The sequence below is a fragment of the Sinocyclocheilus anshuiensis genome, unplaced genomic scaffold, assembly GCF_001515605.1.
Source record: "Sinocyclocheilus anshuiensis isolate Anshui unplaced genomic scaffold, SAMN03320099.WGS_v1.1 scaffold2901, whole genome shotgun sequence".
In the NCBI taxonomy this organism is placed as follows: domain Eukaryota; kingdom Metazoa; phylum Chordata; class Actinopteri; order Cypriniformes; family Cyprinidae; genus Sinocyclocheilus; species Sinocyclocheilus anshuiensis.
In genome coordinates, this window is record NW_015537927.1 from 177,123 (window position 1) to 190,961 (window position 13,839).

Sequence of the window (13,839 nt, forward strand, 5' to 3'; positions counted from 1 at the left end):
GCCAAACCAGGAATCGATGTCCTTGTGCTTCAGTGATGTTTGAATATTTAATATGGAGGTTATTCAAAAGGTTTGTTCTGCTTCTGTCTCTCAGTGGAAGAAACACTGGTTTGTTCTGACCGATCAGAGCCTGAGGTTCTACCGCGACTCCATCGCTGAGGAGGTACGTGTTTTCATCAGCCATTAAACGCATTTTTTTGATGATGTGACTGTTTAACAATGTCCCTCATGTTTCTCAGGCCGCTGATGTGGACGGAGAGGTCGATCTGTCCACGTGCTACGATGTGACCGAATTCCCAGTTCAGAGGAACTATGGCTTCCAAATCCTTGTGAGTGATGCTGTTTTATTGTTTCTGTTGTATTTTACCTCATAAAGACTGTGCAGTAGGCCTGGTATTACGTATATAGCAGAAATGTATACCAAATGTAAATGTTAGTGTTGTCACGGTACCAAAATTTCAGTGTTCGGTACCAATACCAGTGAAAATCCACAGTTCTCACAAAAACATGCTAATTAAAAAATTTGACTATACTTTCATTTAATCCAAACTGTGTACATATTTAATTTTAAAGGGCTTTTAAACCCTTAGAGTTATTCAGCCAAGAATAACAACTAAGTTAGCTAAAAAAAAAAAAAAGCCCAGAACTACTTTTCTGACTGATGACACAAACAGTGTTAACCATTTGTACGTTCTCTAACACTCATATTTTAGAATCACAATTCATTTAAAAGCCTCTGGTGTGTAAAAATAGTAAATATCATCATGTCCTCCTGTTTTTTTTTTGTTTTTCATTCTAATGCTCATTATATTAGCGTTAGCCGCGCTTATGCTAACAATTAACTACTCTAATAACAGCGATGTTCATTCAATCCGACATTCAAATTAAAATATTGAATAATATTCATAACTGAGCGGTGTTTCCCACAGACTTGCACTCTATTTGTGGCGGCATATATATGCAAATTCATTCTCTGCCAACAGGAGGTGCTGTTGGAGTGGGAGAGATGGCGTTTTCCCCCAGTAATGGCTGTAATCAAATAAGCGCTGCGCTCACAAACGCTGCTTTATCAGGCATTACAGGCAGATGAAATGAGAATGACATCCATAATTTTCTGAAGACAGTCGGTTTCCTTCAGAAATACAGTGATATAAAAACACCCGCACCAGGTTTCGACTTTGACACATGCAGTGCTCATGTTTATTCAACGAAGTCAAAGCCTTGTGTAAAATCTATTTGTGGCGGTCAGTTTTGATATTGTGAAGGGCGCCACAAATAAATCAATGTATGGGAAACACTGAAAAATTTAAATGAAACTTACCTGCTTGAACGCTTTCATTTGATCTGGGTGTCTGTCTTTAAAGTGTTTTGTTAGTTTGATGGGTTTCCTCATTTTGAGGTCGCCATGTCTCAGTGCTTTTATGAAGAGAGCGCATCTGCGCACCTTTCGGATAAGCGCATCAAGAACCGGGTTGACCGGGTACTCGGTACCACCGGTACTTAAAAAAAACCTGGTACCGTAACGTTTTCATTTTTTTAGTACCGACTTGGTACCGAAGTACCGGGTCTTTTGACAACACTAGTCTCAACACATCCTCAAAATACTGTTGAGACATTGACATTGACGTCGTCTTTAATCTTTTTATTTGTCTCTCCACAGGATGGTTACCAACCGAACTATAAACGTGGTGCTGGCCAGGGGGCTCGAGGGGTCTCTCGAGGAAATGCTCCAGCCATGCGGTCTTAAGCCTTGTGAACTGAGCTTACATCTGGACCACAGGACCACAGTGAACATTCAGATACTGAAGTGTATTTGTTCTGGCTGTTTTTTCCCCCCCTTCTCTTACCTTCCTGGAATTGATAGGACAACGTCTACCCTGATATGTTAAAATGGAGAAAATGATTCAGAAAGCAAGCTGAAAACCCAGCGTCAAGATTTTAAAACTACCCTGTTTCTAACAGATACCTGTGAACTTGAAAGACTTAATTTATTTTTATTTTTTTGTAGGAAATAAAACTCATACCTGCCACAGCTGGTCCAAGATTGGGAGTTCTCTTTTTGCCCCACTGTTGTGTTCACACGAATTCATTTTGGTTCTAATATGTTTCTTTTGGTACATTAAGATGCTCCCAGACTCTGTTTATAAAGTGATATTGCTTCAGGAGTTTCAATAAAGATGTGTTGCATTAAATGCTGGAGTGCTGTTTGAGTCTTGGTGTTTGAGTCCCCCCACCCCCCCATGATTACAATATAAGTCCAGACATATTTGGTTTTATTGGATGTCAATATATTTGGCATCCTTACAATGCCTATCAACCTAGAGGACCTTAGAACCACTGCCATTTGGTTAGAAAACACAAATCTGCACAATATGCAAATGTTATAACATCAAGTAAATTCTTTATTGGAGATGCGTTTACATAAGAAGTGGTCTTAAATGTCTTACAAACACAGGATTCTCTGCTGTATGATTGACTCTCCCTTTCTATACTGCATCTATACGAGTTATATCACTACTAATGTAGGTACAGTGTATGACCACTGGTGATGTACAGAACAAAAGTTATGTTTAAGATTATAAAGAAAAAGAATAAGACATAGGAAACATGGCTTCTAATGAGTCTTGCACACCCACATTTTGAATGCAACAATTACAATCAAAAGCACATCACAAACCATGAATGTAACAACATGTACACGCTGAGGACGATGTGGCACAAATCTATAGAGAAATACAGAAACGGTAAGTTTTAAATGTTTGAATTTGTTTCATAGAGGGCCAATGTAACGAAATTATGTTTCTACAGAAAGACTACAACTCCCACAATGATACAAGTTTACCGCCTTGACGATTCTGACATTATATAAACAGAAAAAAAACCGTAGTTTAAGTCTGATGTGTGCAAAATTAAAATATTTTTAGGTCATGTCAACCGCAGACACTAATTTATTAAATAAAAATAATACGCGCGTTATTCGGTCATTAAGAACAGGCGTTATCGTGGACTGCTATATGTCTGTTTTGGGGCCCATCATACCTGGGTTCTTTCGCCGAGGGTTCCCACGTGAATGTACGAGCATGATAGACTGCTGTAAATGAGGCGAAATTGTATTGCCCAAAAGTTGCATATAAGACTTCAACAGCGTATTTTGCTTTACCGGTAGAACATTTGAGGTATGTCTTGCGATATGAATAAACATGTTTAAAAATAAACCTAGTTTTGTCTGAACGCTATGTAAAATGTGTTTAAAGTATGTTAACACGCACTACAGTGTTTACTTCATTTCACTTAATACATTTAATATTTAAAGCTGACTTTGTCATGTTCGTGGTGACAGGGTGCATTTGGGAAGCAATGGCAACTTTTCGGAAGAAGGTGGACAATCGCATTCGAGTCCAGATAGAAAACGGTGTCGCTCAACACCATCGATCTATGTTCTTTATAGTTGGTGATCGTGGCAGAGATCAGGTAAAACATAACAGTGTTTAAAAATATTGTAATACTGTAACGACGTTTGCTAAGCCTCACTCATGTGCATTTTGCATCCAGGTTGTCGTTCTGCACCACATGCTATCTAAAGCAACAGTCAGAGCCCGGCCATCAGTGTTATGGTGCTACAAAAAGGAGCTTAGCTTCAGCAGGTAATATGAACATTTTATTGTAGGTTCACAAACAACTTTGATGACAGACCCCTGTTCATATAATTAGACTTTGTTTCCATTGACTTTTCACAGATTGTGAATTGTATATAAAATTGTAGGAACCTTTATAGAAATGAATCTTTTGTTTCATAGTAATCGAAAGAAGAGGATGCGACAGCTGCAGAAGAAGATCAAAACAGGCACGCTGAACCTAAACAAGGATGATCCTTTTGAGCTCTTCATTGCTGCTACCAACATCCGATACTGCTACTACAATGAAACGCACAAGATCCTGGGAAACACCTATGGCATGTGTGTTCTGCAGGTAATACCATTGACGAACTTCTCAGACATATGTAAAGCCTGATATATGGAAGTCATATTCATAAAAGTCTAAAGATTTCATATCAAAAAGACACATGTACCACAACCTGAAGGGGGGGGGGTTTAGAATTGTAGTAAAAGGCCTTTTACTTTTACTTGTAAAAATTGATGGGAGGTATGTAGTACAATGGGGTTTGCAGCAGTTTAGGGTGAAGTTTTTCTCACTTTTTGTTACAGGACTTTGAAGCTCTCACTCCCAACCTCTTGGCTCGGACCATTGAGACTGTGGAGGGTGGGGGCATTGTGGTCATTCTTCTGAGGACTATGAATTCACTGAAGCAGCTGTACACAATGACAATGGTGAATGGCCTCTTAAGTGTTTGTATACCAATATTAATCTGGCAATTTGTACGTGAATATAATTATTAAAATGCATGTTTTCTTTCAGGATGTTCATTCTCGATACAGGACAGAGGCTCACCAGGATGTTGTTGGAAGGTTCAATGAAAGGTCAGTCTTTCGACGTTTAGTGACAAAAACCCTGATTATAATATTTATATATCTGTTATTTATTTATATACTTATATATATCTGCATTTTGTGGGGAAAAAAATATTTGCGGTATATATTTTTTCCTTCTTATTAAAATTGTGGTTGTGTTTTAATTTGTAATTTTTTGTGTGACTGCACAGTTTGGCCGAATATTTTGTGATTTATATATCAATATAATAATAATAATAATTTCATTTTATTATTTTATTTTGATTATCGTTAAATAAAAAAATAAAAAAACATGAAACTTTTACTATTGTAATACTATTTCACAGTCAAATAAAAAAATCAAGTATTTAAGAAAAATAATCTCATTTTACAGTACAACTGTAAAATTACAATACTAATATTTAAGTCTTAATTTCTTTTATATTCCAAACTTTTATTTTCATAGACAACCACAGGGAGCCTTTAAAGCTTCTTTAACAACATGTTGCGTTCTCAAATGCATGTTATAAGTGACCCAAACTCTGATGAGCAGATTCTGCTACAAATGTTCCACATGATTTTGATTTCATTTACATCCTTCAGCCCTAATCTGAGGTGCATATCCTGTCCTGTAAGAAAAAATGCATGTAAAAATGATATAATCTCATTTTCCCCAGATTCATCCTTTCTCTTGCCTCCTGTAAGACATGCGTTGTAATCGAAGACCAACTAAACATTCTGCCAATCTCCACTCACATTACCAACATCAAACCTGTCCCTCCAAAGACGCAGGTAACTCTTGTTCATAATTGGACAGTGTTTTGTTTGATTATTAGCTCATATGAATTCCATCATCTTTGTATTTGCCAACAGGATGATGGACTGTCTCCAAGGGAACAAGAGCTAAAGGACCTAAAGGAGTCTTTACAGGACACACAGCCAGTTGGTGTTCTCGTGGACAGCTGTAAAACTATGGACCAGGTATAATTAAAATAACTCTCTTTTTCTTTTGTTTGTGATTTGTTTCACGTGGCCCAACTTAATATTTTATTTTGCCTGTGTTTATGTCTTTAGGCCAAAGCAGTGCTGAAGTTCATCGAGGCTATTTCAGAGAAGACCTTGCGGAGCACTGTAGCTCTTACTGCTGCCCGCGGTCGAGGCAAATCTGCTGCACTGGGATTGGCTGTAGCTGGAGCTGTTGCTTTTGGGTATGTAGTAGGGTATCATGAATAAGCTAATTTTTCTTGTTACATTTGCCTCCTGACTGCAATTTATGCTAATAAATAACTTATTGTGTTTGTGTTGTACTTCTCTTCTCAGCTATTCAAATATGTTTGTCACATCACCCAGCCCAGACAATCTGCACACGCTGTTTGAGTTCGTATTTAAAGGTTTTGACGCTCTCCAGTATCAGGTAATCATCACTGAACATAAGGGTAGATAAGATGTTTTCACAAAAAAATGTGTTACTTTAAATACCAGTTGAACCCAGTGTTATATTTGTATCAATAATATACTATTGCAGTTTTTATTATTATTTTGAATTAGTCTTAATTAAAAAATAACATAGTTTTAAAATGTTCTGCTTTCATTCTGATTTTAGATAAAGTTTTAGTAATTCTCTATTAGTTATGTCTAGTATTTATTAATTTCTATTTCAGTTTTATTAATTTTAGTACTTCAGCTTAAACTACATCAAAATAACAACATTGGCAACTAACTGAAATAACATAGGGTTAAATATTAATATATATATATATTTAATTGTTAACTTTTTCATATTAATTTTATTTCAGTTAGCTAAATGTTTTAATAGTTTCATTTGTAGTTAGCTGTAATAACCCTGATTGAAATTTGAGTTAAATGAGTGAAACCCTGATCATTCCTTCAATATTTGGTAAATGATATAATTTAAAAAAAATATATTATAGGCAAAAATGTTATCTGTCAGGAGACTCTAAGTCAGACATTTGCATACATTTCAGGAACCTACTTTAAACCAGATTTTTTTGTAAATTCTAGGAACATCTGGACTATGAAATAATCCAGTCTCTGAACCCAGAGTTCAACAAAGCCGTGGTTCGTGTTAACATCTTCAAGGAACATCGCCAGACCATTCAGGTATACTAACCTCCATCTCTGCATTTATTTTCCATAATTTTCATTTTTTTCTTGCAAATATTTGTTAAATTGTGGAATCTCAGATACTTTCTTTGTTTAGAGCTGGTTTATTCCACTTTAGTACATATAAAAATATGTGGAAGTGCAGAAACAACAGGGTTCATATAGTGCATTTTGCATCATTCATAACTCTATAATAATCATTCATAATTTTCCTCAAGTCTTGCTGATGTGTTTTGATCTGCAGTACATTCACCCTGCTGATGCAGTGAAGTTAGGCCAGGCAGAGCTGCTAGTCATCGACGAGGCTGCTGCGATCCCGCTGCCTTTAGTGAAGAAACTGCTGGGGCCTTACCTTGTGTTTATGGCATCTACGATCAACGGGTCTGTATTTGAAGAGCTGTTAGATCTTTTTACAATGTTTTATAATAACAATGCAGTAATCCTCGCGTTAACATGCAGGTATGAGGGCACTGGTCGCTCTCTGTCTCTTAAGCTGATTCAGCAGTTAAGGCAGCAGAGTGCAGACAGCCAGCTGAACTTCTCGGCTGAGAACAGAAACACCAGCACAGCCAGACTGGCCGCAGGTGAAATATAGTACCTCTTGACTTGCCGCAAAAGAACCAGATTTAGAAATATGAAAGAAGAAGAACTTTTTTTCTCATTGCTGATATGTATATAATGTGTAAACCACGCCTTGCCTGCTCTGCAGCGCGAACCCTTCATGAGGTGATCCTCCACGAGTCTATCCGCTATGGCCAGGGGGACCCTGCGGAGAAATGGCTGAATGATCTGCTGTGTTTGGACTGCCTGAGTGTACCACGCATCATTTCCGGCTGCCCTTTACCCCAGACATGTGACCTGTATCCTCTCAAAGTCAAACAAGACCTCTGTATTTAGCAATGTATTTTTATGTTCATTCTAACGTCATGCTGATTCAACAGAATGGAAGCCCATTTCTGCCACCGAAGAAAGAAAAAAATCATGCTTTGGTAAATCATAATTATGAGACAAAAAGTCCTAATTATGAGATAAAAAGTCAAAACTATGACACTAAGTAATTCATTACGAGTTAAAAAAATGGAATTATGAGATTAAAAAGTCATTATGATATGATTGACTTTTTTTTTTTTTTTTTTGAATTTTCAAATGACTGTCATAACTTTGCCATAATATAACTTTCTCATAGTTTTGATTTTTATCTCATCATTTTAACTTTTTACCTCATAATTATGACTTATCTCAGTTTCGACTTTTTGGCAGAATTTTAAAGTTTTATGTCGTGATGACTTAACAGAATCATAATTATGACTTACCAAGGCATGTGGCAGAAATGGGTTTCCATATTCTAACCCAGGGGTGTCCAAACACTGTCCTGGAGGGCCGGTGTCCTGCAGAGTTTAGCTCCAATTTGCCTCAACTGCCCTGAAGTTTCTAGTATGCCAAGTATAACCTTGATTTGCTGGTTCAGGTGTGTTTAATTGGGGTTGGAGCTAAACTCTGCAGGGCAGTGGCCTTCCAGGAACAGGATTGGATACCCCTGTTCTAGCCTGTCTTGCATATGAATTTATCTACTATCATCACCACCATTACGCATATAAACATGCCTAATATCTCAAAATAATACAAAACACTCTCTCATCTACTTTCTAGACATAAGATTTCTTTAATCCTTTATTCCAGTTATTATGTGAATCGAGACACATTGTTTTGTTATCACAAAGCTTCTGAGGCTTTCCTCCAGCGTCTTATGGCACTTTATGTAGCATCGCATTACAAGGTAAATACATATCTTGATGATTAGATCAGTGGTTCTCAACCGTTTTGACTCAAAGCCTCTCTTTGTCTAACAGAATATTCAAAACCGCCCCCAGTAAAAGCTTTTTTCAGTATTTCTGTCTTAATTTGGGACTCTCCCACTCCCCCCTCCCAAATACACACACACAGTCACTTTAAATCAGTCTAAATAAGCTTTTTTTACACTTTTTTTTGTTTTTAACATAAACTGGGATAACTGATACATTTAATTAACCCAAAATATTATTTATTAATATTTCAGTTTACATTTTGATATTGTGTTTTAGCATTTTAATTTAGATTATCTTAAAATATGAATAATGTATTAATTCAAATATTTTTAGTCATCTTGTGACCCCCTGGTTGAGAACCACTGTATTAGAGCATTACGCTATTTCACAAACTCTAAACATCAAACTGATATTGACTCAAACTCCTCTTCCTCCTCAGAACTCACCCAATGACCTTCAGATGCTCTCGGATGCTCCTGCTCACCATCTCTTTTGCCTGCTGCCCCCTGTCCCACCCACACAGAATTCACTCCCAGAGGTCTTAGCAGTTGTCCAGGTGTGCCCAAAGCTACTTAATTACAATACTACTGAATCTGAGTCGAAGTTGTTGTAATGAAAGAACTGTGTAGTGAAGCCTGTGTTTTCTCTTACAGGTGTGTCTGGAAGGAGAGATCTCCCGCCAATCCGTCCTCAACAGCTTGTCCAGAGGGAAGAAAGCTTCAGGTGACCTCATTCCGTGGACCATTTCGGAACAGGTAAGAAATCCAAATTTCAAATGAAACTACACTACAGGCTAAACTACAGTTTGGGGTCAGTATTTTTTTTTAAAGAAATGAATACTTCTGCAAGCATGCATTAAATTGATAAAAACTGACAGTACATACAATTATAATCTTACTATTTCTATTGTAAGATTCTATTAATGTTTCTATTTCCAATAAATACTGTTCTTTTGAACTTTCTATTCATCATAGCATCCTGAAAAATAGTATGACGGTTACCACAAAAATATTAAGCAGCGCAATTGCTCAGAACATACCTTTGAACAGTAGTGTATGTAGATTATTTATGCCATACGATCAAATAAATGTTTGAAAGAGTGAATCTGTAATGATTCCGATGCTCTTGTGTTTTTCATTTAGTTTCAAGACCCTGAGTTTGGAGGCCTCTCTGGGGGCCGGATTGTCCGTATTGCAGTGAATCCTGATTATCAGGGGGTAAATGACTTCTGCTTTTCCTCAGATTATATACAACCTCAGTGATGATCAGTGAAAAGCTTACATGTACAAGTTGCTGCATTATTGCCTTGTTTGACCAGTTATATCATTGCCCATGTGTGATTTATTGTGCCTCTCTTTAGATGGGTTATGGCAGCCGTGCATTGCAACTGCTACAGCAATATTATGAGGGTCAGTTTCCTCCTCTGGATGAGCAAGAACAGACAACGACCAGCACAATCACATCTGTGAGCAGTGAGGTAATGGTCTGTTAGCGTCATCACTCAAAAATGTTCATGAAAGTCTGTGTGCCATTTTTCATATATTACATTGTTTTAGTATTTCTGTAGGTAATATATTCTATAATTTACAAATCAAACCAAAATTTATTCAGACACCTTCAACATTTCACACATTATCACAGTTTATTCGCTATAGTTTAGAAAATTCTAATAAAATATGACAAGAACTCAGAGTTAAACTGTGTCAGAACAAATTCATCTTGATAATGTCAGGTAACAATTAAGCAAAACATGGTCAGGTCAAAGTGTCTGAATAATTTTTGGTCCCAAAGTTTTAATAAATTTTACTGGTAGTCCACTGTATGAAGAATTTTTGGGTATAATATGTCACAGTTTACTTTATTTTGCTATCCTCACTTACATAAATGAACTATAGTGTCCTGCACCCACTAGTAAAAAATATCAAACATTATATCTGGTGTCTGAATAATTTTTGGTTTGACTGTGTAGGTAAACAAAGCTATATTGAATTGTTAAATTGGTTGATATAAGTGAAAAATATTAAATAATTCTCCCTTGTGTTCATATAGTGAAAAGAAGTATAGAAAACATTGCTTGATTATATTTAACAGGATATGTACTGTATTTTACTTCTTACATTTAAACATTTTGAAGCAATTTCAGAACATACACTACTGTTCAAAAGATTGGTGTCAGTAAGTGTTTTTTGTTTGTTTGTTTTTGAAAGAAGTCTCTTATGTCCACGTAGGCTGCATTTATTTGATCAAAAATACAGTAGTATTTTACAATATTACTGTTTATATATATATATATATATATATATATATAGAGAGAGAGAGAAAAATTACATAAATACTTTTAAACCAAAATTCATTTACTGTATGTTAAAGAGATCGGAAGAAAGAAGTCTCTTATGTCCACGTAGGCTGCATTTATTTGATCAAAAATACAGTAGTATTTTACAATATTACTGTTTATATATATATATATATATATATATATATAGAGAGAGAGAGAAATGTATGTAATTTATATAAAATATAATGTCATTTATTTCTGTGATGGCAAAGCTGATCACAGAAATAAATTACTGAAGCCATCCCAAATTACTCCAGTCTTCAGTGTCACATAATACTTAAAACATAAAACAGTTGTGCTACTTTTTGTGGAAATTTTTTTCAGGATTCTTTGATGAATAGAAAATTTAAAAAACAGCATTTGTATGAAATATATTTTGTAACATTTTAAATCTCTTTACTGTCACTTTTGATAAATTTAATGCTGAATAAAAGTATTAATTCTTAAAAAAAAAAACATCTTTACAGACTTTTGAATGGTGTACCATCACTCAGTGATGATTTGTTGTTATAACTGATTAAATTTGATGCGCTACCATTAGTTTTACCTTTTGTAGGAAACCAGAACAAAATTAGCCCTCTGTGGCAGCAATGTGTACAATAAGTTTTGAAATTCAGGATTTTAGATCGTCCTTCATGCATTTTAGTGGTTATAAATGCCACCTGATAAAGTAGCATAATATCTGGACCAAAAGTATTAATAAATAAGAAACATTTAAGTATGTATTCTGATTAGAGTATTTTTTTCATTCCTGTACAGGCTGTCAGTCTCCTGGAGGAGGTGGTGTCTCCCAGGAAAGACCTGCCACCGCTGCTGTTGAAGCTGAATGAGAGGAGAGCCGAGAGGCTGGACTACCTCGGGGTGTCTTACGGTCTCACTCCTCAACTGCTCAAGTGAGTTGCTTCATGCAAGCAGGTTTTACAGTGATATTTATACTGCAGCACTGTCACAAAACATGTTAGTAACTCCTAAATATCTCTTGCTTTCTTCCCCATCCAGATTCTGGAAGAAGGCTGGATTTGTGCCTGTTTATTTAAGACAGACTCCGGTAAGCATGCAGCATTTTTTTTTTAGCATTGTCAAGTTTTGTAACTTTGTAATAAGCGTGTATTCTTATATTGTGATCTGTAGAATGACCTGACGGGAGAGCACTCCTGCATTATGCTGAAGGAGCTCAATGCTGAGGAGTCTACAGAGCAGGACCAGTGGCTCTCAGCTTTTTGGAAGGGTGAGAATGAGTATTTCCAATCTCTCATGATATAGTAAGAATGCGGCAACTGACCAATCAGAATCAAGTATTCCAGAGAGCCATGTAATAATAGATATATGATATATAATATAATAAATAAGATATATAGATAGATATATAATGCTCACTCAGCCATCTCTTTCTGATTTCAAAGACTAACTTTTCTTGTGTTGGACAGATTTCCGGCGGAGGTTCCTCTCGCTGCTATCCTTCCAGTTCAGCAAATTTAGCCCGACCCTGGCCCTCAACATATCACAGAACAAGAACGCTAAGGCCGACAGCCCAGCAGGTACAGGCCCACATCTGCCACCTCAAAGTAAATGTTGTATGTGTGTTGGCTTTATGATGACTTTACATGTGTCTGTGTCTCTTCAGCACTCGCCAGTGCAGAATTAGCGGCCACATTCACTCCATACGACCTGAAGCGTTTGGAGATGTATTCAAGAAACATGGTGGACTATCACCTCATCATGGACATGATCCCTGTTATTGCACGCATGTTTTTCCTCAAACAATTGGGAGACATCACACTTTCTGTTGCCCAGTGTGTAAGTTCACTGTGTGTTTGTCCAAGTATTTCTAGGAATTCTCTTTATTTGTCAAACTTTATCTTGAAATATATATTTATATTTCACTCACCAGCTTCTGTAGCTCTTAGATTTTTAATTTACCGGCCATTTAGAACTTGTACTAGTCAAAACAAAAAATCTGAAATAAACCAGATGACACAAAATCACGCATTTAAATATATTTATTATTAAATGTCATTCTAAATCATTTTATGGCTTTTAGTTTTATTACAGTCAATGATTGTTTGAAGATACCATAAAAGTACATTTTTTTACACAATAATAATAATTTAATAAATGTTGTGACTTCTCTTAGAAAACAGCATTTATTTTGTTGCAGTTTCTAAATATCGCTCTGTCCAAAAGGAATGTTTAGTGGTAAATACATTAAATATTAGCAGACAGGCTGTCAATTTATAAAGTGATCAGCTGTTTCCTCACTAAAGTCAGTGTGACATTGTCTCCTAGGGCTCAGGTGAAAGTGCCATAGGTAGTCTGTTGCACACCGTTCATGTATTCTGTACTTGTGTTCTCCAGTTCAAGGTGGCAATCCAAAACAGTGAATCTAATCACTAGTATACAGGCAAAAGTTCACTTCAAGAATAAATAAAGTGTCAATGAGTTTGAAAAGGTGTTTGAAAGAACAGTACAAATGGAAAGAGAAAGTGCTATCTATATCGTTATAATTTCATATGAAACCATTTATTCTAGCCACTGTGTGTTCAGGCATGTGTGTAAAACATAATTCTTTTTCAGGCTTTGTTGTTGGGAATTGGGCTTCAACACAAGAGTATAGATGAGCTGGAGAAGGAGATTGAGCTGCCTGGTTCTCAGCTTATGGGCCTGTTCAACCGTGTCATCCGTAAAGTGGTGCAGGTGAGACCAAGCCCTCTGTCTTTGTCTCTCATACACACACTTATTAAAGCAAAGTACAAGGATTAGCAATGAACCTTCTTATCAGACCACTTCCACTTGAAGGAGTGAGAAATACACTTCTTAGATCTACTCCTCTACCTCTTCTAGTCTATATTGTTGTTTCAGTGTGTAGTTATTTTTTGTTTTCATCTCGTCTGCAGTTCTTCAACACTCTTCAGGAGAGTGCGGTTGAAGCAGAGATGGTGGCCACCAAAGATATAAGCATGGAACCAACTGTGCAGACACTTAATGAAGATCTGGTATGAGAGCCTGTGGTGGCAAAGCTGAATTTTCAGCAGCCATTACTCCAGTCTTCAGTATCAGAAATCATTCTAATATGCTGATTTGGGGCTCAAGAAACATTTCTAATTTATTATCGACGTTGAAAATG

At 36.4% G+C, this 13,839-nt stretch overlaps 2 protein-coding genes across 5 annotated transcripts in view; both read left to right on the forward strand.

Moving 5' to 3' along the window:
- Positions 1-2,197, forward strand: part of LOC107657644 (caprin-1-like) — a 26,846-nt gene extending 24,649 nt beyond the window's left edge. For all 3 annotated transcript variants that reach the window (XM_016445801.1, XM_016445809.1, XM_016445817.1), the window contains exon 17: positions 1,661-2,197. In XM_016445801.1, the coding sequence (XP_016301287.1) occupies positions 1,661-1,747 (87 nt within the window). In that variant the 3' untranslated portion in view covers positions 1,748-2,197. The remainder of the gene's footprint in view (positions 1-1,660) is intronic.
- An 836-nt stretch (positions 2,198-3,033) lies between these two features.
- The window catches only part of LOC107657627 (RNA cytidine acetyltransferase-like), an 11,981-nt gene continuing 1,175 nt past the window's right edge, over positions 3,034-13,839 (forward strand). Inside the window, exons 1-26 of one of the 2 annotated variants that reach the window (XM_016445785.1) lie at positions 3,034-3,176; positions 3,341-3,471; positions 3,553-3,644; positions 3,798-3,969; positions 4,206-4,328; positions 4,417-4,478; positions 5,126-5,240; positions 5,322-5,429; positions 5,523-5,656; positions 5,769-5,862; positions 6,471-6,569; positions 6,817-6,953; positions 7,032-7,156; positions 7,282-7,432; positions 8,253-8,349; positions 8,817-8,933; positions 9,031-9,132; positions 9,520-9,594; positions 9,738-9,854; positions 11,475-11,608; positions 11,715-11,763; positions 11,847-11,943; positions 12,143-12,253; positions 12,340-12,512; positions 13,290-13,409; positions 13,610-13,708. In XM_016445785.1, the coding sequence (XP_016301271.1) occupies positions 3,358-3,471; positions 3,553-3,644; positions 3,798-3,969; positions 4,206-4,328; positions 4,417-4,478; positions 5,126-5,240; positions 5,322-5,429; positions 5,523-5,656; positions 5,769-5,862; positions 6,471-6,569; positions 6,817-6,953; positions 7,032-7,156; positions 7,282-7,432; positions 8,253-8,349; positions 8,817-8,933; positions 9,031-9,132; positions 9,520-9,594; positions 9,738-9,854; positions 11,475-11,608; positions 11,715-11,763; positions 11,847-11,943; positions 12,143-12,253; positions 12,340-12,512; positions 13,290-13,409; positions 13,610-13,708 (2,817 nt within the window). In that variant the 5' untranslated portion in view covers positions 3,034-3,176; positions 3,341-3,357. Of the gene's footprint in view, positions 3,177-3,340; positions 3,472-3,552; positions 3,645-3,797; positions 3,970-4,205; positions 4,329-4,416; positions 4,479-5,125; positions 5,241-5,321; positions 5,430-5,522; positions 5,657-5,768; positions 5,863-6,470; positions 6,570-6,816; positions 6,954-7,031; positions 7,157-7,281; positions 7,433-8,252; positions 8,350-8,816; positions 8,934-9,030; positions 9,133-9,519; positions 9,595-9,737; positions 9,855-11,474; positions 11,609-11,714; positions 11,764-11,846; positions 11,944-12,142; positions 12,254-12,335; positions 12,513-13,289; positions 13,410-13,609; positions 13,709-13,839 lie in introns of both variants that reach the window. The other variant, XM_016445790.1, reaches the window with a different exon arrangement.